This window comes from Cyanistes caeruleus, chromosome 2 (genome assembly GCF_971803275.1).
Source record: "Cyanistes caeruleus chromosome 2, bCyaCae1.hap1.1, whole genome shotgun sequence".
Taxonomy (NCBI): Eukaryota; Metazoa; Chordata; class Aves; order Passeriformes; family Paridae; genus Cyanistes; species Cyanistes caeruleus.
Window position 1 is genome coordinate 48383457 of NC_141702.1, and position 23331 is coordinate 48406787.

The window sequence follows — 23331 nt, forward strand, 5'->3', positions numbered from 1 at the left end:
GTGTTGGTGGCAATGAGATGAAACACTCTGAGTAACAGGATTGAATGTAGTTTCTACCCCCTTTGCCTGGCACACGTGCTTCATTCAGCAGGCACTGCTTCTCCATGTAGTGGGGTGCAACATGTGCCAGCTGGGCTTTGCTATGGAGTGGAATTAAGTCTGATTAAATCTATGTCCAGACACTCTGAGCTGGGAGAACACTAAGTTGCCATGTAGAAGCACAAGGCAGTTGACCTCTGTTTAGTCCTAGCTCTCTTGCTACTCAATCCAAAGGAAAATTAGAGAAGGCACGTAGCCTTTACTCTGCTGGGTTCCATGTGCTGACTTCTGCAATACATAAATGCCATGCTGAAGTCCTCATGCTTGTGCTTAGTGAAAGCAGACTGGCACTGAGAAAGTTTCTCATGGCCTCTTCCCAGGTCTTGATTTGTGTAGAGCAGACCAAAATAGTAAAATCTCTGAAATATTGTAAATAGTAAATAGAAAAATAGTAAAATCTCTTTTCTTTAGAAAAACTAAAACTGCTTAGGGCTTGTAGATGTGGAGGCTGAGAATTTATCTACTTGGAAGATTAATTTTATTTTAGAATTGAGGAATCTACTTTTGGAATTACCCATGCAAAGATCTTCCAAAATAGTTTTGATTTGTATAACTCTTTAGGTTGTACAACAAGTTGAAAATGTACATAGGACAGAGCAGATCTTAAAATAGAGCATGAGTTAGTAGAGTATCAGTTAACTGCAGCTCAAATGTGAACTTTTTTACTTGTTTAGTCTCTGTGGATCTCCTTACCATGCTGGTGATCCTGCCAGTGAAAAGCGACCGATCAGAATTGTTGCATTATTGGAGCCCTCTGGTGGAGACATTTCTTTGTCTTCATACACCTTTAATTTGAAATGCAGTAGTCTTGCTTTGGCTCTTCCCTCTTTTGCATGTCCTGAATGCATTAAGGAAATTTTCTTTTTGAGTTTTAAGGCATAGCCCCATACTATTAGCAAAATTAATAAATAAATAATAAATAAATAAATAAATAAATAAATATTATATATTTATATATATAAAAAATAAATAAAAATTAGCAAAATAAAAAAAAAATAGTGCTTGATAGATTTTTCCCATGCTCGTGTGACTGTGTTTTGCTGTGTTTAAATACAATATTTTATTTTTCACCCTAGAAGTACAGGGATACTGCAGCAGTAGGTTGTGTTATAGACCCCCTGCGCTGCAGATTCCTTGCTGTGAAGGATCCCGCTGTGGGACTGCAGAGGGCACCATCTATGAACTGTTGTGTTTAATTGCATTTGCCATTGTCTTTTCTTTCAGGCTACCTTCAGGAAGCTTACTTGTGGACCAAGCAAGTGTTGGCAATCATGGAGAAGTCAGTAGTCCTGCTGCAGGAGGTCACAGATGGCTCCCTCTACGAAGGGGTAGCTTATGGCAGCTACACAACCAGATCGCTATTTCAGTACATGTTTCTTGTCCAAAGGCATTTTGACATCAATCACTTCAGCCACCCCTGGCTCAAGCAGCACTTTGCATTTATGTACAGGACTGTCCTGCCAGGTAGGTCCTTTGGGTGAATGAATGAAGGTGAATCTCTTTATTTTGAGGCAGCAATAAGCTTCATACTTGAAATAGGCCATTTAAAAACAGCACTCTACTTGGGTTTTTTTAAAAATAACCATTTCCTTGGATTTTACCTTCAACAGTCATCAAAACAGTAACATCCTTGTTTATCACTGCTTATTAATGAGAGACACCTTCCACTAGCCCAGATTGCTCAAAGCCTCATCCAACCTAGCCTTGAACACTGCCAGGAGTGGAGCATCCACAACTTGTTCAAGTGTCTCACTGTCTCTACAGGGATGAATCTCTTCCATATATCTAAACTAGGTATACCCACTTTCAGTTTAAAGCTGTTACTCCTTGTGTTGTTTATTTGCAGGACACTTCATTAGAAACTTATATTGCTCAGATTCCAGGTTAAAAAAACATAGATAACTCTCTTGGAACCCCAGATATATCCATGTATGTCAGGGGGGCTGAATGCAGCTTTGGTATGCCAGCGCAGGCACATAAGGAATTGTGCTGACTCCAAGTGAAACCTCAGGCATCCTTTGGGGAGAGCATCCTTTCCTCTCATCCTTTCCTAAGAGCAAAATGAGCTCACACTGATGGTTTCAAGGTGAAGCTGATTATTTTGTTCTTCGGGGGCACCTCAGGTTTATTCCTTCAGAGAGTATAGATTCACATAAAAACTGGAAAGGGAAAGTTACCTTTTCCAGACTTGAGTGAGGAGAGGAGTGGATTGCATCTTACATTTTGTGTAGTGCTTTGGCTGTCTGTAGCCCAAAGCCAAAGAAGAAAGGTTCAAGTTAGCTGCAGCAGAAGGAAACCACTCCTATGTAACCTATTTACGGCTCATTTACAAGCAGGTCTAAAAACATCTGAAAAGGCTGCTTCTGTTTGCACCATTTGGCTTCAGCGTCACACTCTTCAAAAGCATCTTTGTGTGCTTATTTGTTCTTTCTGACATTCCTTTTCACTTTTCCCCAAGGGTTCCAGAGAACTGTGGCCATCGCGGATTCCAACTATAACTGGTTCTACGGGCCGGAGAGTCAGCTGGTGTTTCTCGACAAATTTGTTATGCGCAATGGCAGTGGGAACTGGCTGGCAGAGCAGATCAGAAGGAACCGAGTGGTGGAGGGCCCGGGCACGCCATCCAAAGGGCAGAGGTGGTGCACTCTCCACACTGAATTTCTCTGGTATGAAAGGGAATGAGTGGGCTCAAAAGGAACCTGGCAGCTGTTTGCCGTCAGTGATAATGCATTATCTTTAGATGTGCACCGTAGAGGCCGGGCTCAGGCTGTCCGTGTGCCACCCAAGGGCATGAGGCACAGAAGAACTTCTTCACTTATCACAGACACAGGGAACACCCTGGTCTTGTCCTACATCTGCTTTTATGGTTTCTTTCCACTCTCTATTCCTTTCATAGCATACAGGCCATTGCAAAGGAACTGAAAATTTTCTTGTGTATTTAATTTGGTCTATTCTAATGGGGTTTAATCTTGTTGTGTTCTTTTATTATGAATTAGGTGAATATTTAAAGCATAGTTTTCATTCAAAAGTTCTGTAAAATAGTATAAACTCTCTTTTAAAAGCCAAATAATCCAAGCAGTAGGGCTAGTGTTGACAGGATTTGCACACTAATTTGCAAGTTATGCTTGGAAAAAATGCCATGCTACATGGCTAGATGGATATTTCTCCATGTAATTTACAGCTGTGCTAACTTCTATGTCAATCTTCTAAAAGTAAGAAAGTAAAAGACTCAAGAAGCTTTAGATCCACATATGAATTCCCTTAGTTTCTGGCAATAACAAGAATCTCTTTTGAACAGTCAGTAGAGCTCTCTCTTGCAAGAAAAATCCTTTTGAATATCTGTTGGTTTGCACTTATGATGTGCACATTAGAGTGAATGTTAGTTATGCTCCAAGCAGCCTTCATCTTGTTACTTGCAAAATACAGAATCGCTCCTCTACAGCCTCATCCTATCCTGTTTTCTCCTGTGTCTTCATGGAAATTTTGGGACTGTCTAGAGCCTGCCAGAAGCTCCTGGTTAGTTGTAAGAATAAATCTGATTCTGGAATCTTCTAACAGAAATGTTCATAGGCTTAGTGCGGTTTTGTTTATTTTGGTTGCTTAAAAACAATGCCAGAAGGTTAAGTTTTGGGTTGGATTTTTGTTGTTTTAACCCCCACAGATAAAATCATAGTAATTTTAACCTTTTCTGGAATTAAGGCTTCTTTTTAAACAAAATGTCTTCTTCTATCTTACAATTTATACAAGAAAAGACATGAAAATTTTTCTTCAGGCTAGTTTGGAGAAAGAAACTAACATACATTAACTGATACAAATAATAAACATTTATCCTTTAGGGTGCCTTTTCATTAATTTTTAATTTATTGCCTATCCTGCTTGAAGACAGACTTCTGTAATCATCATTTTGGGGAAACAGAAACTCTGCTTCTCTTTGTTAAGTAGTCAGTAAATAGGCACAAATGCTGATGTCTAAGCAGTGTCTACAGCCTGGTCTAATCTATGCTATAGTCAATAATTTTATGACTATATAGGACAACACATGACTAGTTTGAAATTAGTGGTACTCTTATTTTTGAACTGCAGAAAGACTGCTTGCTTTAAATGCAGAGCAGATGCTTTCAGCTCTTGTTCTGTAAAAAGCACACAACAAATTTGTACAGGGATTAGTATATGAATAATAATTAAAGCTATATGGTTATGAAGGATAACTGTGGGCTTTATATTGTTGGCTTGCTCCTTGATGTAAATAGTGAATGGCTTTTTGGGTTTTGTACAAGTGCTGGTAGTGGAATCTGTCAAGTGATTTTTAACCCCACTTTTCTCATCCTTTTTTTCAGGTATGATGCAAGTTTGCGCTCTGTACCTCCACCAGACTATGGGGTTCCTAAGCTGCATTATTTTGAGGACTGGGGAGTGGTAACTTATGGAAGTGCTTTGCCAGCTGAAATCAACAGGCCTTTCCTTTCCTTCAAGTCAGGAAAGCTAGGAGGACGTGCAATATATGATATTGTTCATAAGAACAAGTACAAAGAGTGGATCAAGGGGTGGAGGAACTTTAACGCTGGCCATGAACACCCAGACCAGAACTCCTTTACTTTTGCTCCCAATGGCGTACCATTTATAACAGAAGCTCTGTATGGGCCAAAATATACTTTTTTTAATAATGTGTTGATGTTTTCCCCTGCTGTGTCTAAGAGCTGCTTCTCCCCATGGGAAGGGCAGATTACAGAAGACTGTTCCTCAAAGTGGCTTAAATATAAACACGACTTGGCTGGTGACTGTCAGGGACGAGTGGTTGCCGCCATGGAGAGAAGCGGGGTGGTTTTTATCAGGGGAGAAGGAGTTGGTGCATACAATCCTAAATTGAAACTGAGAAAATTGCAACGGAACCTTATACTTCTCCATCCCCAGCTTCTCTTGCTAGTGGACCAAATCCACCTAGAAGATGACAGCCCTCTGGAGGCAGCGACCAGTTTCTTCCACAATGTGGATGTGCCTTTTGAAGAAACGGTTGTTGATGATGTCCATGGGGCCTTTATTAGGCACCGTGATGGGATATATAAGATGTACTGGATGGACGACACTGGCCACAGTGAGAAAGCCATCATTGCCTCGAGGATGTATCCCCGGGGCTACCCCTACAATGGAACAAACTACGTGAATGTAACGACCCTGCTGCGGCACCCCGTCACGAGGGCCATTTACCTTTTCATTGGGCCTTCTGTGGATGTGCAGAGCTTCACCGTGCGTGGTGATTCCCCGCAGCTGGATGTTTTTGTGACCACTGGTGAGCACGCCTACGCCGTGTACCTGTGGCCCATCGAGGATGGCTCCCGCTCTGCCTTTGCACAGGTGATTGCAGACCGCCAGAAAATTGTCTTCGACCAAGCCTCTGCCATTAGGAGCTCCACAGTGCCAGAAGTGAAGGACTACATAGGGATCGTGGAGAGGAACCTGCAGCATTTTAAGCCTGTTTTCCAGCAGCTTGAGAAGCAGATCCTGTCTCGTGTACGCAACACGGCCAGCTTTAGGAAGACTGCTGAGCGCCTGCTGAGGTTCTCAGATAAGAGACAGACAGAGGAGGCCATTGACAGGATATTTGCAATCTCACAGAGGCAGCAGCAGCGTGGCAGAGCAAAGAAAAACAGAAAGGTAGCCAAAGGCTACAAATTCGTTGATGCCGTTCCTGACATTTTTGCACAAATTGAGGTAAATGAAAGAAAAGTGCGACAAAAGGCACAGACTCAAGCACAGAAAGAGCTGCCTGTAGACGAAGACGAGGAAATGAAAGATCTTCTGGATTTTGCAGATATCACTTATGTGAAGCACAAAACTGGGATGTCAATCAAAGGCCGATCAGGGCTGGCACAGATGATGGCAACTGCTCGAAGCGCACCGTCAATATCAGCTTCTTACACTCGCCTCTTTCTAATTCTCAACATTGCTATTTTTTTTGTCATGTTAGCAATGCAGATCACGTATTTCCAGAAGGCCAAGAGACTGCATGGCCAAAGATGTCTGTATGCAATACTTTTAGTAGACAGCTGTATATTATTGTGGCTGTATTCTTCCTGTTCTCAGTCACAATGTTAGCAGAAAACCTCTACTAGTTGACCAGTTTATGGTCATATATGTCTATGCAAAAGCATTAACCCTAATAGGGCCAAAGTTTATATCTTCTCTTTTTTTTTTTTTCTGTTTATTTTTTTTTCTGAAACATTCCAAAAACATCTGGGGAAAGATTACTTTCAGACCAGAAGGGGTTAAAGAATAGGGCAAGCAATGAATATCTCAGAAAAATCAGTACTTAATAAGTACTCCTCCTTTGTGTTTTGAGTTGGGCCTTGCGTCTGAGGGAATGTTATGCCTTGTTCATCAGAGTAATATAAAGTTGTATTTAGTTTTTTGGTGAGAACAAGCCCTTTTGATAGGTTTGTTTCTAAGGTCTTTTTCTGTACAGAATTTGATTTGCATGTAGTGAGTTTTCATTTCAGGCTGCTAGGGATATCTCTGGACATTCTCCTAAGATGAGGACATTCAAATGTATGTGAGGCAGATCTTAGCAGTAGACTCTACCAAACCAAAGAATGGCTTAGTATGGGACACCCCTGTATCATTATTGCAGACCCTTATATTGTGTCATCTCCTCCATGCTTTACAATCTGGCACAGTGGGAAATGACAATCGTGTAAGTGCTTGCCAAGTGAGAGGCACACCACTAGTAGGTAGTAGTAGAAGGCAAATATGGGGTTAACTCAAAGTAGAACAGGACACAATTCTCAGGAAAAAAAACCCAAAAAACAATGTTTATATTTTAGCCATGTGTAGAATGCTTAATTCTATAGGGTCTGTTCTCTATTTTACAGGGTTTCAAGCAACTTTTCTATAGTTTGAAGCACCTCTTAGTAGGGAAAGAATGTCCTAGCTCCTACTGCCCTTCCATATGTAATATTAAAAATACAAGGAACCAAAGCAATCCTGTGGTAACCTCAGCAACTGCCAGTATGGAAAAGTATGTATTAAGGAAATATTTAATGTCTTTTTTTCTTTTCACATGGCTAGAAAGAGGACAGTTAAAATTTTGTGGACAGCCTGTTCTCTATAAAGCACCAGCAAGGGTTCTGCAAGCTCTTGGTGGCCCCAGGTCAATTATTTGGGGATTAGTGGTAAATGGAATCATGTGGTTTATGACAAAAATAAGTTTGACATCTCCACATATATTCCCCTCTGTTCATTAAACTAATTTCAAAAATTCATAGCTATTTGAGAGCATGGAAGCTCTGTGGAATTGGGACATACCTGTATGTCTTTACAGAAAATCAGTTCTTCAGAACATTTGCTAAATAAAAGCATTATCATTATCTCTATGGAAAAGCTGTTTTTCTTTTATTTAAATATTTTTCCTGATAAATACAGTAATTACATTCATCAGCACTTGGTTCAAACCACAAACCTTTGCTTCCTCTTTACACCATTTAGATATATGTTATCTACATACTCCTGTTAAGCCTTCTGCAAGTCTGTGTGTTGAAATGTGATGAGCTTTCCTTGTCTAAACATCTTCAGTGAATAGGTCAGAATATTTTCACTAGGTTACTGCTACTGAGTCAGTTCAGAGCACTATTCATATAAATAAGCCCTACTGCAGTCCCCAATGCCTGGATTTATTCAATGAAATTTGCTACATTTTATCTAAGCAAAGATTTAGATACCCAGTTTATTTCTGATCTGTGCATAGTCATTGAATTATGAGAGCTTTCAGACAGTAACTTAGCTCACCTAGGATCTTAGAACATCTTCAAGACACTTTTTCCCTAATTGCAAAAGCCATGTGAGGTGGTTAGCTGTCTGTTTCAACTCACTCACTTTGTTTCTTAAGGCAAAGGGAGCTGAGCCTGGAGAGTATCACCCCTACAGCTCCATGTTGGTAGTGGTGCCTGCTGAAAGTCACTAAACTGTGACAGGCTGTGGATAACTGGAAATCTCTTTATTTCTGCCTTTGCACTGTGATGACATAAACACATGCAAAAATAGCTGTTGGCTTATGTTCAATTTTAAAGACACTGTTAGTTTTTCAGTATCAGGTGCTACTATTATTTGCCATGAAACACCAAAAAATCAAGAGTTCATTTCATGTCTGTGCACGTTTCCCCTGTGTCAATTTGCTGTTGTTTTGAACAACCAGAAAGCCACCCTATAGTCTAGAAGACTTAAGCACCTGCAGTTCTTTGTCTGCTTTGTAGTGTGGCATCTAGCATGGGATTTTTGTAGCTGTCAATTGAAACTGCAGAGATTATCAGTTAAGGTATAGTTTTGCACATTAGCTCTCATTTACACTACACTTCTCTGCGCTGTTCCAGCAGTGCTGGGGAAAGAGGTGGTTGCAAGAGCTGTCCATGCTCACAGACAGCTCTTAAAGCAGCTTTCAAAGCAGACCAGCATTCAAATGAATGGGGTGTGTGCACTGATACTGTAAAGGGAAATGAAATGCAGCAGCCCGGCCCTCCTCAGTAAGAGATCAGACCCATGTCAGCATAAAGTGTGTATCCAGGGGTTTTACAGCCTGTGCTTGGTTTGCATCTGCAAAGGATTTATATGTATATGACTGTCATTACTTGCTGCTCTGAACTCCACTTCCACAGATGTGACTTTGATTCAGATTTGGCAACTAAAGAAGCAAATTAAGCCTTAATTGTGCTGGCTGTCTTTTAGATATGAAGAGAACCCTTATTATTCTTTTCCAGGCCAGAGCCTTTAAAAAGGCTCTCTCCAGTGGTTCTGTTTCCACTCTTTTTTTTCATTCTTGTCTCTCTCATTCCTTACCAAGGACTGTAACTGATTTTGATTTTGAAACAAATGGAAGAACAAGTTGTTCCATGCCATCAGTAATGTGGCACGGGCAATCGGGTATTGGCTAGAAGTGTCTGTATCACAGAAAAGAAAGAGTTTGAGGCCTCAGGTGGCAGGACCCTGAAAAATCCAAGCTGCCCTTGCTTCCTGCTTCACTTGGAAGTGCAGAGAGGAAAAACAGGTAAATGGGGTCAGCCTGACAGCTCTACTGGCTTGTGGGAAGGCTGGAGAAAGATGCTGTCCCTCCACACTTGCTTATGCAGGAGAGGATGTTCTCCTCCCCTTTGCATCCTTTGTCTGAAGTGCAGGAGAGAAGCAGACTTGGTGAGCTCTGTGTGCATGGTAGAAGCATTTAGCATTGGGTTCATTTAGCCTGGGTATATGGAATAACTTTTGAAATGTCACTGTATGGCACCCAGCAGCAAAGCAATTTTTCGCTTCCTGTTATAAATGGAGTAAAAAAACTGAGGTGTTTCTGGCACATGCCTCTGTTCCCATTCTTATTCTGCTTCTTTTTCATTTTTGAAAATGTGCATTTTCTGCAACTCTGGCCACAGGAAAAAGTGGCTAAGAACTGGGTGTATGTGGATGGGTTCCTGTGTTCATCTGAGACCCTGCTGACTTCACTCAATTTCTCTTCAATAGCTGCTGTTCAGTCATGCATGCTTCATTTCAGGACTGCAGTCTAATTTAGTCTAAAGTTAATTCACTGTATTCTGAACAAAGTGAATAGCAAGTCAGCCCATAGGTAGTGGTGTGTATGTTTGAGGGTGGAAGTGGAATCTGGTTCTTAGATTCCTTCAATGATAGTTTTGAGTCCAGCCAAAAAATGTCCATGTTATATACATCATAGTGAGTCAAGGAAGCAAAGGGAAAGTGGCTCATTACTTCATTTCTTAAAACTTGTAAGATGAAAGCTTATTCTGAAGAATTATGTGTCTGAAATACATCACATTCTTCTGTTGGTCTATGTATTTTCCGCTGATGAAAAACATTTTCTTGGTGTTTGAAAGCATATAGAGTTTGGAAAAAGCTGTATTTCTGCACCGGGACATTACATTCACATTTATTTGGTCTGCAAAAGGCTCAGTTGGGATCATAAATACTTTTGTCTAACTTTAATCCCTTTGCTCTAGCTAGTCTGTTAAAATCAGTAGGGTAACTTCATGCTGGTAGGTCAGACTGAGCTAATGAGGCCAAGATGTCATTTTCTGTCCTTTCTTGGCCACTGACTCCAGTGCTGGGTGTGTCTGTACTGTCATCAGTATAGAGACTGTTTTTCAAACAAGTTCAACCTTGAAACATATAATGTCAAAGCACTTCAAATAAAAGCCCTGGACCCTCTGAATTAAGGAACAAAACTATTCTTTGCTTCAGGAAGGCAGGAGACTGGACCCAGCTACAAAATATGTGAGTGCATTCCTTCAGTGAAATTCATGCATAGCATTTTCCCCAGGTTTCCCCAGCATTTCCCCAGCATTTTCTGCCAGGTTCTTCAGGCTGATAGAGCATTCATAACATTTGTGGTGATTTTCCAGAAATTAAGGACGCAGAGAAGAATTGCTAGCTGAAATGCATTATTGTGTAAGACATTTAGAATGATGTTGTGACCCTTTTCCTCTGACTTGTGTCCAGAACTATCAATGATTTTACTGGTTACCTGACTGACCCTGGGACAATCAAGAGGAAATCTGTCCCACTCCAACCCCCAGGGCTCTGTTACCATGAACAATAATCCATAACAAGTATATATGAGTTTATGACTGTCCCCAAAACATTGACATACATTTTTTCACCAAACACTCCATAATCAGTCTAGCTTTGTACCTACCTCCAGTTGGAAGGCATTCTGAGAAATCATAAGTATAAAACCCCTGGTTTCCCACTTCACTAAAACTGTGACATAGGAAGTGAGGAATACCAGGAAAGCTGGGCCCATTGGATATACCTACAGGAAATGCTAGTGAAGAAAACTCAAGGAGGATTGAGGCAAGGAAACTTCCCTACACTGCCACACTGCTGTGAGAGTAAGCTAGATTAATTTGCCCTGTGGCAAGAGGGAATAGGTGATTGGCATATGCATTCCTTTTTTATCCCTAGGGAACAGGATTGTCATTGGGATGATGAGCTGAACTCTTCGGGACATGCTAAGGGAGGCCAAGTTTCTCCATGACCTAGTAAAGATGCTGCAGCAGTTGTGGTAGACCTTTACTATTAATTGTAGCTTAGAGCTGTATTCACTTCTCTCATGCTTGGCCTTTTTTGTATGGCATAACCCTTATTTGGATCAAGTAAAATAATTGTATTCTTTCACTTATTAAGTTTGTTGTGGAATTTCCTCTGGTGGATGCAACTGCAGGTTGGTAGCAATAGGAAAATGGGCAGAGGACCAGAGTCCCTGGAAGGGCACTTGGAGAACTCTGCCCTTATGGAAGCTAGAGGAATAGAAGATATTCAATAATGCTATAAAATACAGCTGCAAATGCCAGGCAAATAAAATGACAAGGATGATGGAGTATTTGAACATTACAGAATAAATTAGGGCAGACCTAGAGACTTGGAAAGTTACTGCTAACATAAAATATGGGCAACTGGGAATATTTTCTCCTTATGTCCCATATATCATTCTTTCCTTTTGAATCATATCTTCCCATTTAAAAAAATGGAAGTGCATACACAAGTGCTGTTGAGTGTAATAGAGTTCAGCCTTTAATATAAGGCAGACATGGTTACCAGAGAGCCTGACACAGCTTATACAGTTGTGGTGAGCTGAAACAGCTTGGGTATTCTGTAGCTAAGTATTTGAACAGAAAAAAATATATGAGCAAGGGAGGTTGAGGATCAGAAGCCAGAAACTTTTCAATTCTTTGACAACCTTGAAAAGGATTGGGTCTCAATTCTTAGACTGCATTACTGCTATAAAAATTTCTGTAAGCAACAAAATTTTGGCAGCAAAGGAACCTGGGATGGGAAACTGGGGACAGTGGTGTACTACCATGAACTAAAGAACTGGCTAATTTGTTCAAGTTTAAAAAGAGAGAAGGATTACTTGAATGGAAAAGTACAGAGCATGTTTTGTAGCACATGATCAGCCACCATTAGGACACACACATATGCCCACAAGGAGTGGAACAGATCAAATCTTAGGACAAGGGTGAATGCCCTTAAAATGAAAGAAGGCAGATTTAGATTAGACATCAGGAAGAAATTCTTTACTGTGGGGGTGATAAGGCTCTGAACAGGTCACCCAGAGAGGTTCTGCCCCATCCCTGGAAGTGTTGTTCAAAACCAGACTGGAAGGGGCCCTGAGTGCCCTGATCTAGTGGAAGGTTCCCAGCACATGGCAGGAGGGTTGGAATTAGGTGATCTTTCAAGTCTCTTCCAGCCTAGATTATTCTATGATACTATGACTCTGTGAACCCTCAGCTATTCAGCAATTCCAAGGCAGCAAGGTGTGATGGTATAACCTGAAGAAAGCAAGGACACATGGAATACAAAACATCTGTAATGTAATAGTGTAGAAATACTTTGGGTTTAACACGCTTAAATTTGCAAAGTGATTTTATGTCACTTCATTTTTCATAGTAAATGAAAAAGACTGAGCTTTTGTTTCTTAGAACTGAGTAGTTAACTGTCCAGGGTGATTTGCCTGATTAGTTTTAGCCATAATCTGCCTCACAAAGGCTACTTAATTTCATCATAAAACATGACAAATTCTGCCTTTCTAATTCTACGCTTCTATCAGGTATTTTCTAATAAGTTCAGCAAATATTTGTCACTTAATCCACAGACAGTGTTAAAGAATCACACAGGTTTATTTATGGCTCATATAGACTGTAGATTGGACAGTAAAACCCTCATGCAGCTGGTTGCTGTGGGACATTTGGACTGGGTCACAGGACCTTCCCCATACAGAAATGAGACCTGCAGTGGACCCATAGTGTAAAAGAGCAGTAATAATAATGGCAAGGGACAATTAGTGCATGGCTTATATGACTCTGTACCAGAGCTCACTCGTCAGAGCCTCCTTCAGAGCCACGCTTGGTTTTCCAGACCTGTTTCCTTCCTGCCCACTAAAATTCATTTTCAGCCAAAACCTGCTAATAAATGTAAAGCCTTAAAATAGCAATATAATGTACACAAATGCTTGTAAGCTGTGCAGGCCTGGGCACAGTGCTACTTCTCAGGCTGCTGTTCTACTAAGTATTAGTACTAGTAATGATTTATGTGGTGCCACTGAGCTGTGTGACGCTTCCTAAACTTGTAAGAAGGCTGGTTGAACCGTAAAGTCAGAATAACTTCCTCAGTTTCACAAAGTGAGGCAATGGGCCTCTGGGGGAGGTCAGTCCACCTGGAGGGTAGGCACAGATCTGCTTGTGGACAGGACCTCCAACATGTTAAGCACTAATTTCACCAAGAAATGAGACAAAAGGCATTACAAGAATTTTCCTGGAATAAAAGGACTTATTATCCGTGTGTCTTTCTGAACTGGAGAAATGCAACTTACATCTCTTTCAGCTGAAGAAGCAAGTCCAATTCTTGTAAACAGAAAAACATTGCAGAGGTGCTCTTTTCCATTGCAACCATGAATGCACAAAATACTACAGTATTAATATGAAGAGGGAGTTTAACTTTATAAGACTAATGGAAGGAATTTAGGACAGGATGGGCCTTGGATGTAACAGCTGGAAGGAGCATGACTTGTAGGAAAACAAAATCAGTCTTTGGCTATCCTGAACAAGTAGAAAAAAGTTCCAGAAAAAAAAAGTTAAAAATAACGTATTTTAAGGACTTACTAACATAACTAAAGCAAGATCTGCACAATATGTACTGGTAAAGCCCTTCAATGTGTTCAAACACACTTATACATGCTGCATTTATGACCAGTATTATGCATTTTATTGAACCACAGGATTAGTTCAGACTACAGCTTTTTCCACCTAGAAAATGTTTGATAATCATTCATCTGCAAATGGAAAAAAAAGAAGCTAAAATGTCAAGGAGAAAATATAGTATTGAGCAAGTCCACTTGTTTTCATCTGACCTTTTCAATAAAGAATATTTCAAAGCAGAAATTTGTTTCAAATTAAAAAAAAAATAGCATTTTGTTCTAAAAATGTCCATCGTTTAAATTCTCACATTGTTCCCATCCCCCTTGGAAGACATGAAATGTAATGCAAATCAATGTAAAAACAACCATTAAATTGGAATTCTGGGTCCTTTAACAGAAAGCTGTTTTTCTGAATACTTTCCATATAATGCTTTGCAGCTGTTGTGGCCAGACAAGTGTTAATTTAGAGGGCAAGAAAGAGCTACCCTGGGAGAAGAGAGCCCTGGGTGAACGGGGGCTCTGTAACTCCCTGATCCCATGGCTCCTCACACTCAGGAGCCCCTTTGGGCTGCCCCCAGGTCCCAGAGCTGCCACCAGCTGGGCTTTTCCTGGCCACTCCTGCGCTCCGCTTGGCTGCCAGCACAGCTGCTCCCCCCACTTCCCAACTAGGGTGGTCTCTCTTCCCTTGCCCACCACTCTGTGAATATTTACTGGAAACGTGTTTTCTTGGAGGAGGGTTAATCCTTTTTCATGCAGAGCTCCCCTCCCTTTTCCTGATATGCGGAAAGAAAACTCTATAACCCACAGAGTAAGTTATAGGAGCTGGTATGTATTTATTCAGCGCTGAGGTGCATGGGGAATATCTCCTCCAAAAACATGCACCCCCTCAGAGACCTGCCCCTCTCTTTTTATTCTCTACAAACTAGGGTTACACAGTACACCTAATGCATATTCATTTCCTAACCCTGCCTGTCCCCACTTCATATTAAAATTAGCTCCACACCTCTTTGCGACTGTGCACTGCTCTTTGTTGGTCATCCTGGGGTTGTCTGGGGGTCTTTGAGGCTGAAGTAAGCAATCTTCCCCTCAGATGAACTTCTCGCCTTGTCTCCTTGCACATGCTCCTTTTTAGTCCTTTGGCCATCTTCTGGACTTTGATACCATTTTTTCTGGCTCAGGGGCCCAGAGAACCCCCATATCCTGTTGTGCCTTTGCCCTTGTATCCTGTTTGTGCACTCTAGCTCTTTATCTTACCTTGTTCCCTTGAACCCTTCCTGTTCTTGTGGAAACAGTAAGCATTTCACAGGGTTTTGTCAGCCCCTCATTCTTTCAGTCAAAGCATTTCTTGATGTTTGATTCCTAATTCTTAATTTCTCTGTTTCATTCCAAAGAAGCTTTTCCTGAAATTGTATTTTATTACAGATAAATAAAACACTGCTAAAATTAGGCTCAGAAAGAGAAGTAGCTGGGTTTCTTGGCTCTACGCTTTCCCCTGTGTGGTCATAATCTGTTCCAGAGAGCTGCCTCTGGTCTTTTGCCTCTCTTGTTAAACCAGTGGTTCTTGGAGGCAGCCCATGTCCCTGTTTTGTCAGGATGTGTTCTTGCGGCAATTTCACATCTGCTTTTTCTGCCATGCTGACAGAGAATCACAGAATCATCAAAAAAGTCTGGAAGGGTCCTTAAAGATCATCCAGTTCCAACCCCCCTCCCTAGGCTGGGACAATTCCCATGAGACAAGGCTGCTTAAAGCCTCATCCAGCCTGTCCTAGAACACTTCCACGGATGGGGCTTCTGCTAAGACTTTTTCAGGTATGGTGAGTTCTGGTTTCATGGTTTGCTAACCTCTGTCTTTAGCTGCTTCTAAGTAAAAACCAAGGTAACAATACTCGCCAATAATGCAAAGTTATTCTCAATATTTTAAAATTAACCACTGGTTTAATGAACTGGAGAGATACTTTCTTGAGGCTGCCTGACCAGGAAGCAAAATGGCATGTCTAACTCAGTACTTAAGTGTGAGGTGTCCCTGCCCAGGGAGGCAAAGATTTTGTTTCAAATAAGCATTGTTAAAGTGAGAGGTGGGGCTTTAAAGCCTGGGAAGTGTAAACTCCATCCCTCTGCCTCAGGGCAGGGGCCCTGTGAGCCTGGGAAGACTTGTCCTACCCCAGACTCTAGCGGGGTGGCAGCCCAGGGTGTTCTGATTTGTTTTGAGTCCCTGGGGTTTCTCCCTTGCTGTGTTCCTATTAGAACCAGACCTTAAACTCCACCCTGGTTCTGTCCCATAAAACCCGCCACCCTAGCGCTCTTCGGGGCTCTCTGTCTCTGGATCTAAACTGAGTTTGTTCCTGTGTTGAATAAACGGTTTCCTGAGCAGAAGCCCTTCTTGTTGGAGTCCCATGCCGGTCACCAGAATCCATAATCTCCCTGGACTTGATCCTGCAGTTGCGGAATGCAGCACAGAAGAAATGGTGTTCAAAGTGAAACTAAAACCTGCCTTCATACACTGATAGACTCTGAACTTGCTGAAGTTATGTTTCAAGAACTGAAGGGCTTTTTATTACAATGCATATCGTGTTAAAATACCGATTCATGGATGATTAAAAAAAATCTGAGAAATTATTTCAAGGAAGTAGAAAACAAATGTCAGAATTTCTTTTAGCAAACTGATTCAGTTGCATCTTAAATGCACTGGAAATCTGGTATACTTCCTATTTACTCTCATGGGAAAAATGATACCTGAATCCTAGAGAACAATTCAGGTGGCAACATGGATAAAGAAAGTCTGCAAAGGTATACATCAAATGAGGAATGACTATATTAGGGTTTCCCCATCCTGAGAAAGAAAGGGTTATGGTGAAGGTGTACAAGACCATGAGTTGACGGAGACACCAAGGATCCACTCTTTTTTCTCTTTCCCTTCCAGATCCTGGGGACTTCAAATGGCATACTGTCAGGTTTGAATTGTGAAAAACAATGTTCAGGTTTCCTAGTAAATTTTAAAAGGTTTAATAAAAAAGGAAATAGGAGACAAAGACAATAAAGCAAAGGGTTAAAATGGCCGGGTGTTTGGCATTCTGCTAAGAGCACACCTGGTGCTTTGGAAACACTCTTTATATACCATTTCTATTGCATCACCTTGATATATATTCATAAGTTTTATGCATATTCAAACTTTTCTATTAACTAGTTTACATTTTCCAGGGAGTGTTTAGCATAACCACTCCTTGGATCCATATTTTTAGAACATGCATGTTTCTTGTATTGTGGTTTTAATTCTCTTCTTATCATATTTTAATTTGGGCCTTGGCTCCTTCTTTCCACAGACAGTGGGTCTGTGCTGATAATCAGCAGGGTCCCCATCATTGTTCATTGAATGTTATCCCAACCAAGCAGACAGTTCAAACATACTATATCAACTATTACAGCAAAGACATTTTAATGTTATACAAGCATTCATCTGAATACTTGAGAAAAGCCAGTATTATACTATGTATCCATAACAGAATGAAAGTTAAGCACACGTTCTATACAATATTTTGGATGTCAGTAAGTCTGCATGGGTTAAAACAAAAGGTATTAGTTACAAAGGAAATCCCTGAAATCGCACAGGGTGTGAAGGCATTGCCAAATTTCCTTTCTCTGTCCCTGTGCTCCCCATTCAGCTGCTGACTGTAGTTGAGATGTGGCCAGACCAACCCCTTCAGTCTGATTAATTCTTCCTGGTTTTACATCCGGTTTTGGTTGCTGTGTCCTTGTATTATACTGCTGCATAAGAACAAGGGCTCCTCCCTTGGCTCCTCCAGGCCAAGGCAAGTATTTAATTTAGCAGCATGTTTTCCTCTGCAGCAGGAGCAGCAGCAGCTCAGCACGGAGCACGGCACGTCTGCTGTGAGCCCAGCAGCCACCTGATCCAGCGCTGCCTGCTCTGGAGCCTCTGTGCCATGCTCTCAGCTGCCCAAAGTGCTGAATGGGAGCTGTGAATTTTCAAATCCCTGACCTCCTAAATACCCTTTTTTCTTTACTGGAGCTCATTACACCTTTCCCAGCAAGTCCCAAAGCCTCAGTGGTTTAAAGATTAAACAAAGAACAAGGTCCAGCTGCCCAAAGAACTGAAATGGGATCTGTGGATTTTCAAATCCCTGACCTCTAAAATATCCCTTTTTCTTTACTGGAGCTTATTAGGCCTTGCCTAGCAAGACCCAGAGCCTCAGTAGTTTAAAGATTAGACAAAGAACAAGGTTCAGCTGTGCTTCCATTTGGAAAAGACAAAAAAAAATCCATGACTTAATGTACTTAAAAGTAAAAAAATATGAGTTACAAAATTTCCAACATAACTTCTTAAAAAAAAAAGATTGATTATCTTGAAAAATTGACATGATTATAGTTGAATATTCTTCCGTAAGAGAACAAGCCATATTGTATAGCTAAAAACATGGCACAATAAAAATCTGTATATGGTTCTGGGTGATTTTCTCACATTTCATTCACACTTTGGTGCCTCACTGAAAAGATGATGAGGTTTAAACCATTGCTAGTTACAATGCACGTGTGGACAAACACAAACTATTCTTATAAAAGGAAGTTTCTTCATTGTATTCTGTTGGCAACTGGAGTAGTTTTCCTGTGTGTCTCTACTCGACTGTGCAGTGACAGTTATTCCCTCTATGAAGGGTTGTTTCTGTGCCTCACTATATCTCCACCACCAACTGAAACTGAAAGCACTGCAAGCTTATTTAAGCTGTGGGAGCTGCAGGACACTTTCTCTTTTGTTCTTTTCTGACAGAGGTTTTGCTCTTCCCAAAGTAAGGAGAGGCAGAAAAATGGATATGTTACATAAAGTGGTGAATTTCTGCATCCAACACCAAACCATTCTTGGTTACAGCACCGTGTCCCTCCTGACGGCTGCCAGTGAGTACATCTTCTCATCTGTGGTGTTCAAGTGTCCCTGCAATTCTTGGAACATGGTATATGGTTCCTCCTTCCTCTTTGCTCCTGCCTTCGTGCTCTGGCTGCTCGGCTGCATGGTGAATGCCAGGATATGGCGTCTGTTGACAGGCAAGTGTTCTCCAGAGAAGCAGTGCATTTCCTGTGGAACCTGTGCCCGCTACTGCCAGCTGTTGGTGCCAATGGCAGCCAAAACCTTCGTGGCCCCACTCACCTGGATAGTGGTGGCCCTGTTCGGAGCCAACTTCTACGAGTGTGCGGCTAGTGGAAGCAGATGGATACAACGCTTCTTCTGTAAAGATAATGCGACCAACTTCAGCTGCCAAAAAACTCTGTACAAAATACCCTGTGATGAAGAATTATCAGCAAAGCTATCAAGTGAATGGCTCAGCCTCCAGGCACAGTCCCAGGTAAAGCCTTGCTCTTCTCCTCACACTATGGGCTTCAACCCTGGCTGCTCAATGTGTAGTGGTGCCTGCTGGGCACTGTAAACAGTCCTCTCTTATGTTATATAATACCATGTACCAAAAGCACACAGGCAGCAAATATTCATTGGCAAAAAAGCAGTAACAGAAAAGCAATAGGTGTACTTTTATGATCCTTTCTGGTTTTGCATGTTTGCATGGTAGTGGTTTGGCACTGTCATTTACAAAACCTCATGAGCAGGGAACCTGCCTAGAGAATGGGACTTTCCTCAGGAAGTTTTCTTCTCAGTTAACTTAGACATGGTGTGAGTTCTTCTCCTTCTTCAGTTTTATGTCTCTGAATACCTCAAACTTCTGCAAAAGTGCATTAGCTGAGGGGAAGCTGAGATCACTAAGAGAGGGGAAGCTGATGCCTCCTTGCAACAGAGTGGTTACAAGGAGACATCTGGAAAGATAAACAAATAAGAGCAGCTTGTTTGACTATAAATCTCAGCGCTTGAACCTCTTAATGATTTCACACTTGTATTCTAGAAGAATAGTTAAATATGTATCTGTCCTGTTAAAGTTTCTTGTTCTGAAGGCAAGCTGCATGATCAAAACAGTAACACTTGTGAATTGGGGTTTTTTTTTGGTTCTTTGGCAGCACTCCAGTTTTGTTTCTACATTGTGTGGATTTTGTCTTAACTCCAGTAGGAAAATCAGGTTTTGTAAGCTTTTCTCAGGAAAGCATTAAGAGTCAGTTAAGGGAGTTAAGTTTATAAGTTAATTTTTGTCAGATATAGTTACTTGGATTTTTGTAAGTTCCTGTTTGGAACAAATGCCTATTAAAACAAAAAAGTGTTTTTGTTAAATACTTAGCATGCTGCTTCTCCAAGAAAAAGGCTGGAAAGGGAAAAACTATACCATTGATTTTAGATAGGGGAATGTTATAAATGAGTAGTAAATTTGATTAATAAAAAAGAACTGATTCTATAATCAAAATACAATTGTAAAAGGCCACAAGCAAAAGTCAGATCGGCGCTGAACCGGGCAAACAGCGTTGGGTGAGGCAGGGAGGGGCTCTCTAGCACTGCTTCACCGTGCTTCACAAACTGCAACTGTCACAGGGTGCTTTTTAAGTTTTCAGGGGGTCCCCTGGAAATATGGCCCTAGCAGACGAATATTCATGCTAACCTCGGTGCATATCACTATAATCTCATCAGAGGAGGTTTCCTGGAAATATGCTAGGATTCCTATCAGGCAAGATTATAACTTTAGCATGGATTTATTCTGCAATGTATCACAGTAAGAAATGAGCAAAACCAAGGAAGACTGACTGTTACTGACATTGCAATGGAATCTAAAAGAAACATCCAGTCAAACAAAAATAGGAAAAGTGTGAGTGTATTTTTATTACTGACCACTATTTTTAATATCCAGTCTACTTCCAACAAAATTAAGAGCCAAAAAAACTCCAGCTCCTTTTCATTTAGCACTCAATACTTCTTCATTTGAAGAAAAAGTCCTCCTGAGGTAAAAGAGCATGTTGCAGGATCTCTGCCTGGAGCTTCCAGCTAAGTACCTCTGGGTAGAGGAGGGACCAGCATCTACTAGGACACTTGGTTTTGATGGGACCTCTGAGACTTGTCTAAGGATGTTAAAATCAGGTATAAAAAACAAGAACGAATTCACATATTCAATAGCCAAATCTGTGTCCTGCCTACAAAACACAGAGGACACAGCCTTTCCTCTGTGTCAAGCAAAAGCTAGCTGTTTTTGCAGGCTCAGACATCAGGGAGAGTAGCTCCAGCCCATGAGAACATAGCCAGCAGAAGCTCTGATTTGCAGCACGAAGCAGACAGAGTGATTCTGCACCCTCTGTGCCATAAACGTGACCACAATTGCAGAAACTATATCTTGACTTAAAAGTTAAGAAAGCTGAATATAACTGAGCAAATAACTTCTGTCCATCTTCTCTTTTTTTGGTATTCATCTTTAATCTGACAAGATCAGCTGAGGGGTGCAGAAGCTCTGTATGTCTGGCTGAAATGCATGCATGGGATCCCCTCTTTTGGCAGCAAACAGACAGTTACATGCCCTCCAGGGTGTCTTTGCTTACACTTTTCATATTTCTTCAATGTTATGTTCTATACTCCCACATATGACCATGCAAAAACACCATTAACATATATATTCTTTTTCCAAGGTGATAGGGTGGTTCCTGATAGCCATCATCATGACTGTGGCACTGATTTCGACATGTGCCAGCCGCTGTTTCTCCCCGGTCAGCTATCTTCAGTTCATGTTCTGGAAAAGTTACACAGAAAAAGAAGATGAACTCTTTGAGATGAAAGCCAAAGAGCATGCAACTGAGCTAGCAGAAAGAAATACAAATTGCTTTTTTGAAGCCAGCACTGACCCAGCACCATTCCATACCCCCAGCAATGAAGACTGGCAGAAGATTTCATTGTTGTATACCTTTAATTCAGATGAGCAGTATTACAGCAGGATACACAAGTATGTGGACACTGACAGAGTCAACAGCACCGAATCAAGGGAAGACGAATCTCACCAATTTAGCATTTCTGGATGAAACCCAGGCAGGCTTTTCATGGTTGTAATGAAATAAATCCTTTGCAATGCTGGCAGTCCTTCAACCCTACTGATATAAGAAGAGTCTTGCTCTCTGCTCTTACTGAAACCTATGCAAACTGAAAGCTGACAGTTGTAACCCTCAGTAGATGTGCTTTTAAATACATTTCAATCATTTTGCTTAAGTACATTTAAATAGGAATTTTCTTATGTTGTTGTCCATATGGAAAATAAGCAGCATGCACAAAAATGTCAGCACTTATTATGTCAAATTATTACTGAAACCTTAAAAGCACTTGGCAGGTGGAGTGACGATACCAAACCTTATCAAAGAGACAAAAAAAGGAATGGAAGATTTGATCAGAAATTCAGCTCAGTTTATTAGCTCTTTCTTTATAATGAAGCTTTCAGTGATGCTTATAGCAAGCTGTAAATTAAAAAATTTTGCTTGTCTTAAGGAGTTAGGCTCATGCATAACATGGCGGTGTAGGTGGAGCATATTAACAAATGTTAAAAGCACATTCATACATTTAAGGACATTAAAAATCTGCAATTCATATTAGCAAGTAGTAATATTCTTATCAAAGAACATCTTATTATAAGAAATAAAGATACAAGGTTTGAGTGAAGAATAATAAAATTCACTTTTCTTCTGAAAAGCTGTTGCTTAAGAGAGCATTTTATATATGTAAGTCAGATTGTTTGGTCCAGGCTGTCTGTGTGCTTCTGCTAGAAATTCTCTTTCTACACAATAAACTCAGAAATTTTTCAGACATACATAAATAAAGAAGTTTTTTGTTACTTTCATTTTACAATGAAGGAAAAAGGGAAGAGCCTGTTTTAACTAGCTGAATATAACGAGCTTGAAAGCTTCTTTCTCACTATAAACTAAAAATATAACACATAAAGGTAGAACTGAAAGATTTAATCAAGATTTAATTTTACATGTAAAAAAAAATTTAAAAAATATTAATCACAGCCACTGACTTGCTCAGTGCTGTTTTCCTTTTGAGAAACTCAATGATATAGAGTAACAGTGCAGGCTGGGGCCTGACATCTCAGACAGCATCTCTGTACAGAAGGACCTGGGTGTCTCAGTGGATGACAAGCTATGAGCCAGCAGTGCCCTTGTAGCCAGGAGGGCCAGTGGTGTCCTGTGGTGCACTGGGGAGACATGGCCAGCAGGTCAAGGGAGGTGATCCTGCCCATCTACTCAGCCCCACTGAGGCCACATTTGAAGTGTTGTGTTCAGTTCTGGGCTCCTCAGTGCGAGAAAGACAAGGAGCTACTGGAGAGGGTCCAGCAGAAGAGTCACAAAGGTGATTTTAGTCTGGAGCATCCCTCCTATGAGGAGAGACTGCAGGAGCTGGGTCTGTTTAGTCCAGAGAAGAGAGGACTGAGAGAAGATCTCATTAATATCTCTCAAAGGTGGGTGGCAAGAGGAGGGTGCCAGACTCTTTCCAGTGATGCCCAGCAACAGGAGGATAAGCAATGGCCTCAATCTAAAGTACAAGAAGTTTCACCTCAGCATGAGAACTTCTTTACATGGAGGGTGGCAGAGCACTGTCACAGGCTGCCCAGGGAGGTCATGGAGTCTCCCTCTCTGGAGACAAT

General features: G+C 41.0%; 2 protein-coding genes across 7 annotated transcripts in view; both read left to right on the forward strand.

The window, feature by feature from the left end:
• Positions 1–7473, forward strand: part of DSE (dermatan sulfate epimerase) — a 34673-nt gene extending 27200 nt beyond the window's left edge. For 2 of the 4 annotated variants that reach the window (XM_086876860.1, XM_086876861.1), the window contains exons 5-7: positions 1324–1563; positions 2558–2765; positions 4437–7473. In XM_086876860.1, the coding sequence (XP_086732986.1) occupies positions 1324–1563; positions 2558–2765; positions 4437–6192 (2204 nt within the window). In that variant the 3' untranslated portion in view covers positions 6193–7473. The remainder of the gene's footprint in view (positions 1–1323; positions 1564–2557; positions 2766–4436) is intronic. The other 2 variants (XM_086876862.1, XM_086876863.1) reach the window with 1 other exon arrangement.
• Positions 7474–14267: 6794 nt separating this feature from the next.
• LOC111927172 (calcium homeostasis modulator protein 6) lies at positions 14268–22504 on the forward strand. 3 transcript variants are annotated; one of them, XM_086876865.1, is made up of 5 exons: positions 14268–14588; positions 15423–15589; positions 18561–18685; positions 18833–19131; positions 21332–22504. In XM_086876865.1, the coding sequence occupies exons 3-5, from the start codon at positions 18598–18600 to the stop codon at positions 21716–21718; spliced, it is 774 nt and encodes a 257-aa protein (XP_086732991.1). In that variant the 5' UTR covers positions 14268–14588; positions 15423–15589; positions 18561–18597; the 3' UTR covers positions 21719–22504. The 3 variants fall into 3 exon arrangements, with proteins under 3 accessions (XP_086732991.1, XP_086732990.1, XP_023779743.2); XM_086876864.1 differs by lacking the exons at positions 14268–14588; positions 15423–15589 and having other exon boundaries at positions 18432–18685; XM_023923975.2 differs by lacking the exons at positions 14268–14588; positions 15423–15589 and having other exon boundaries at positions 18432–19131.
• The last annotated feature ends 827 nt before the right edge of the window (positions 22505–23331 follow it).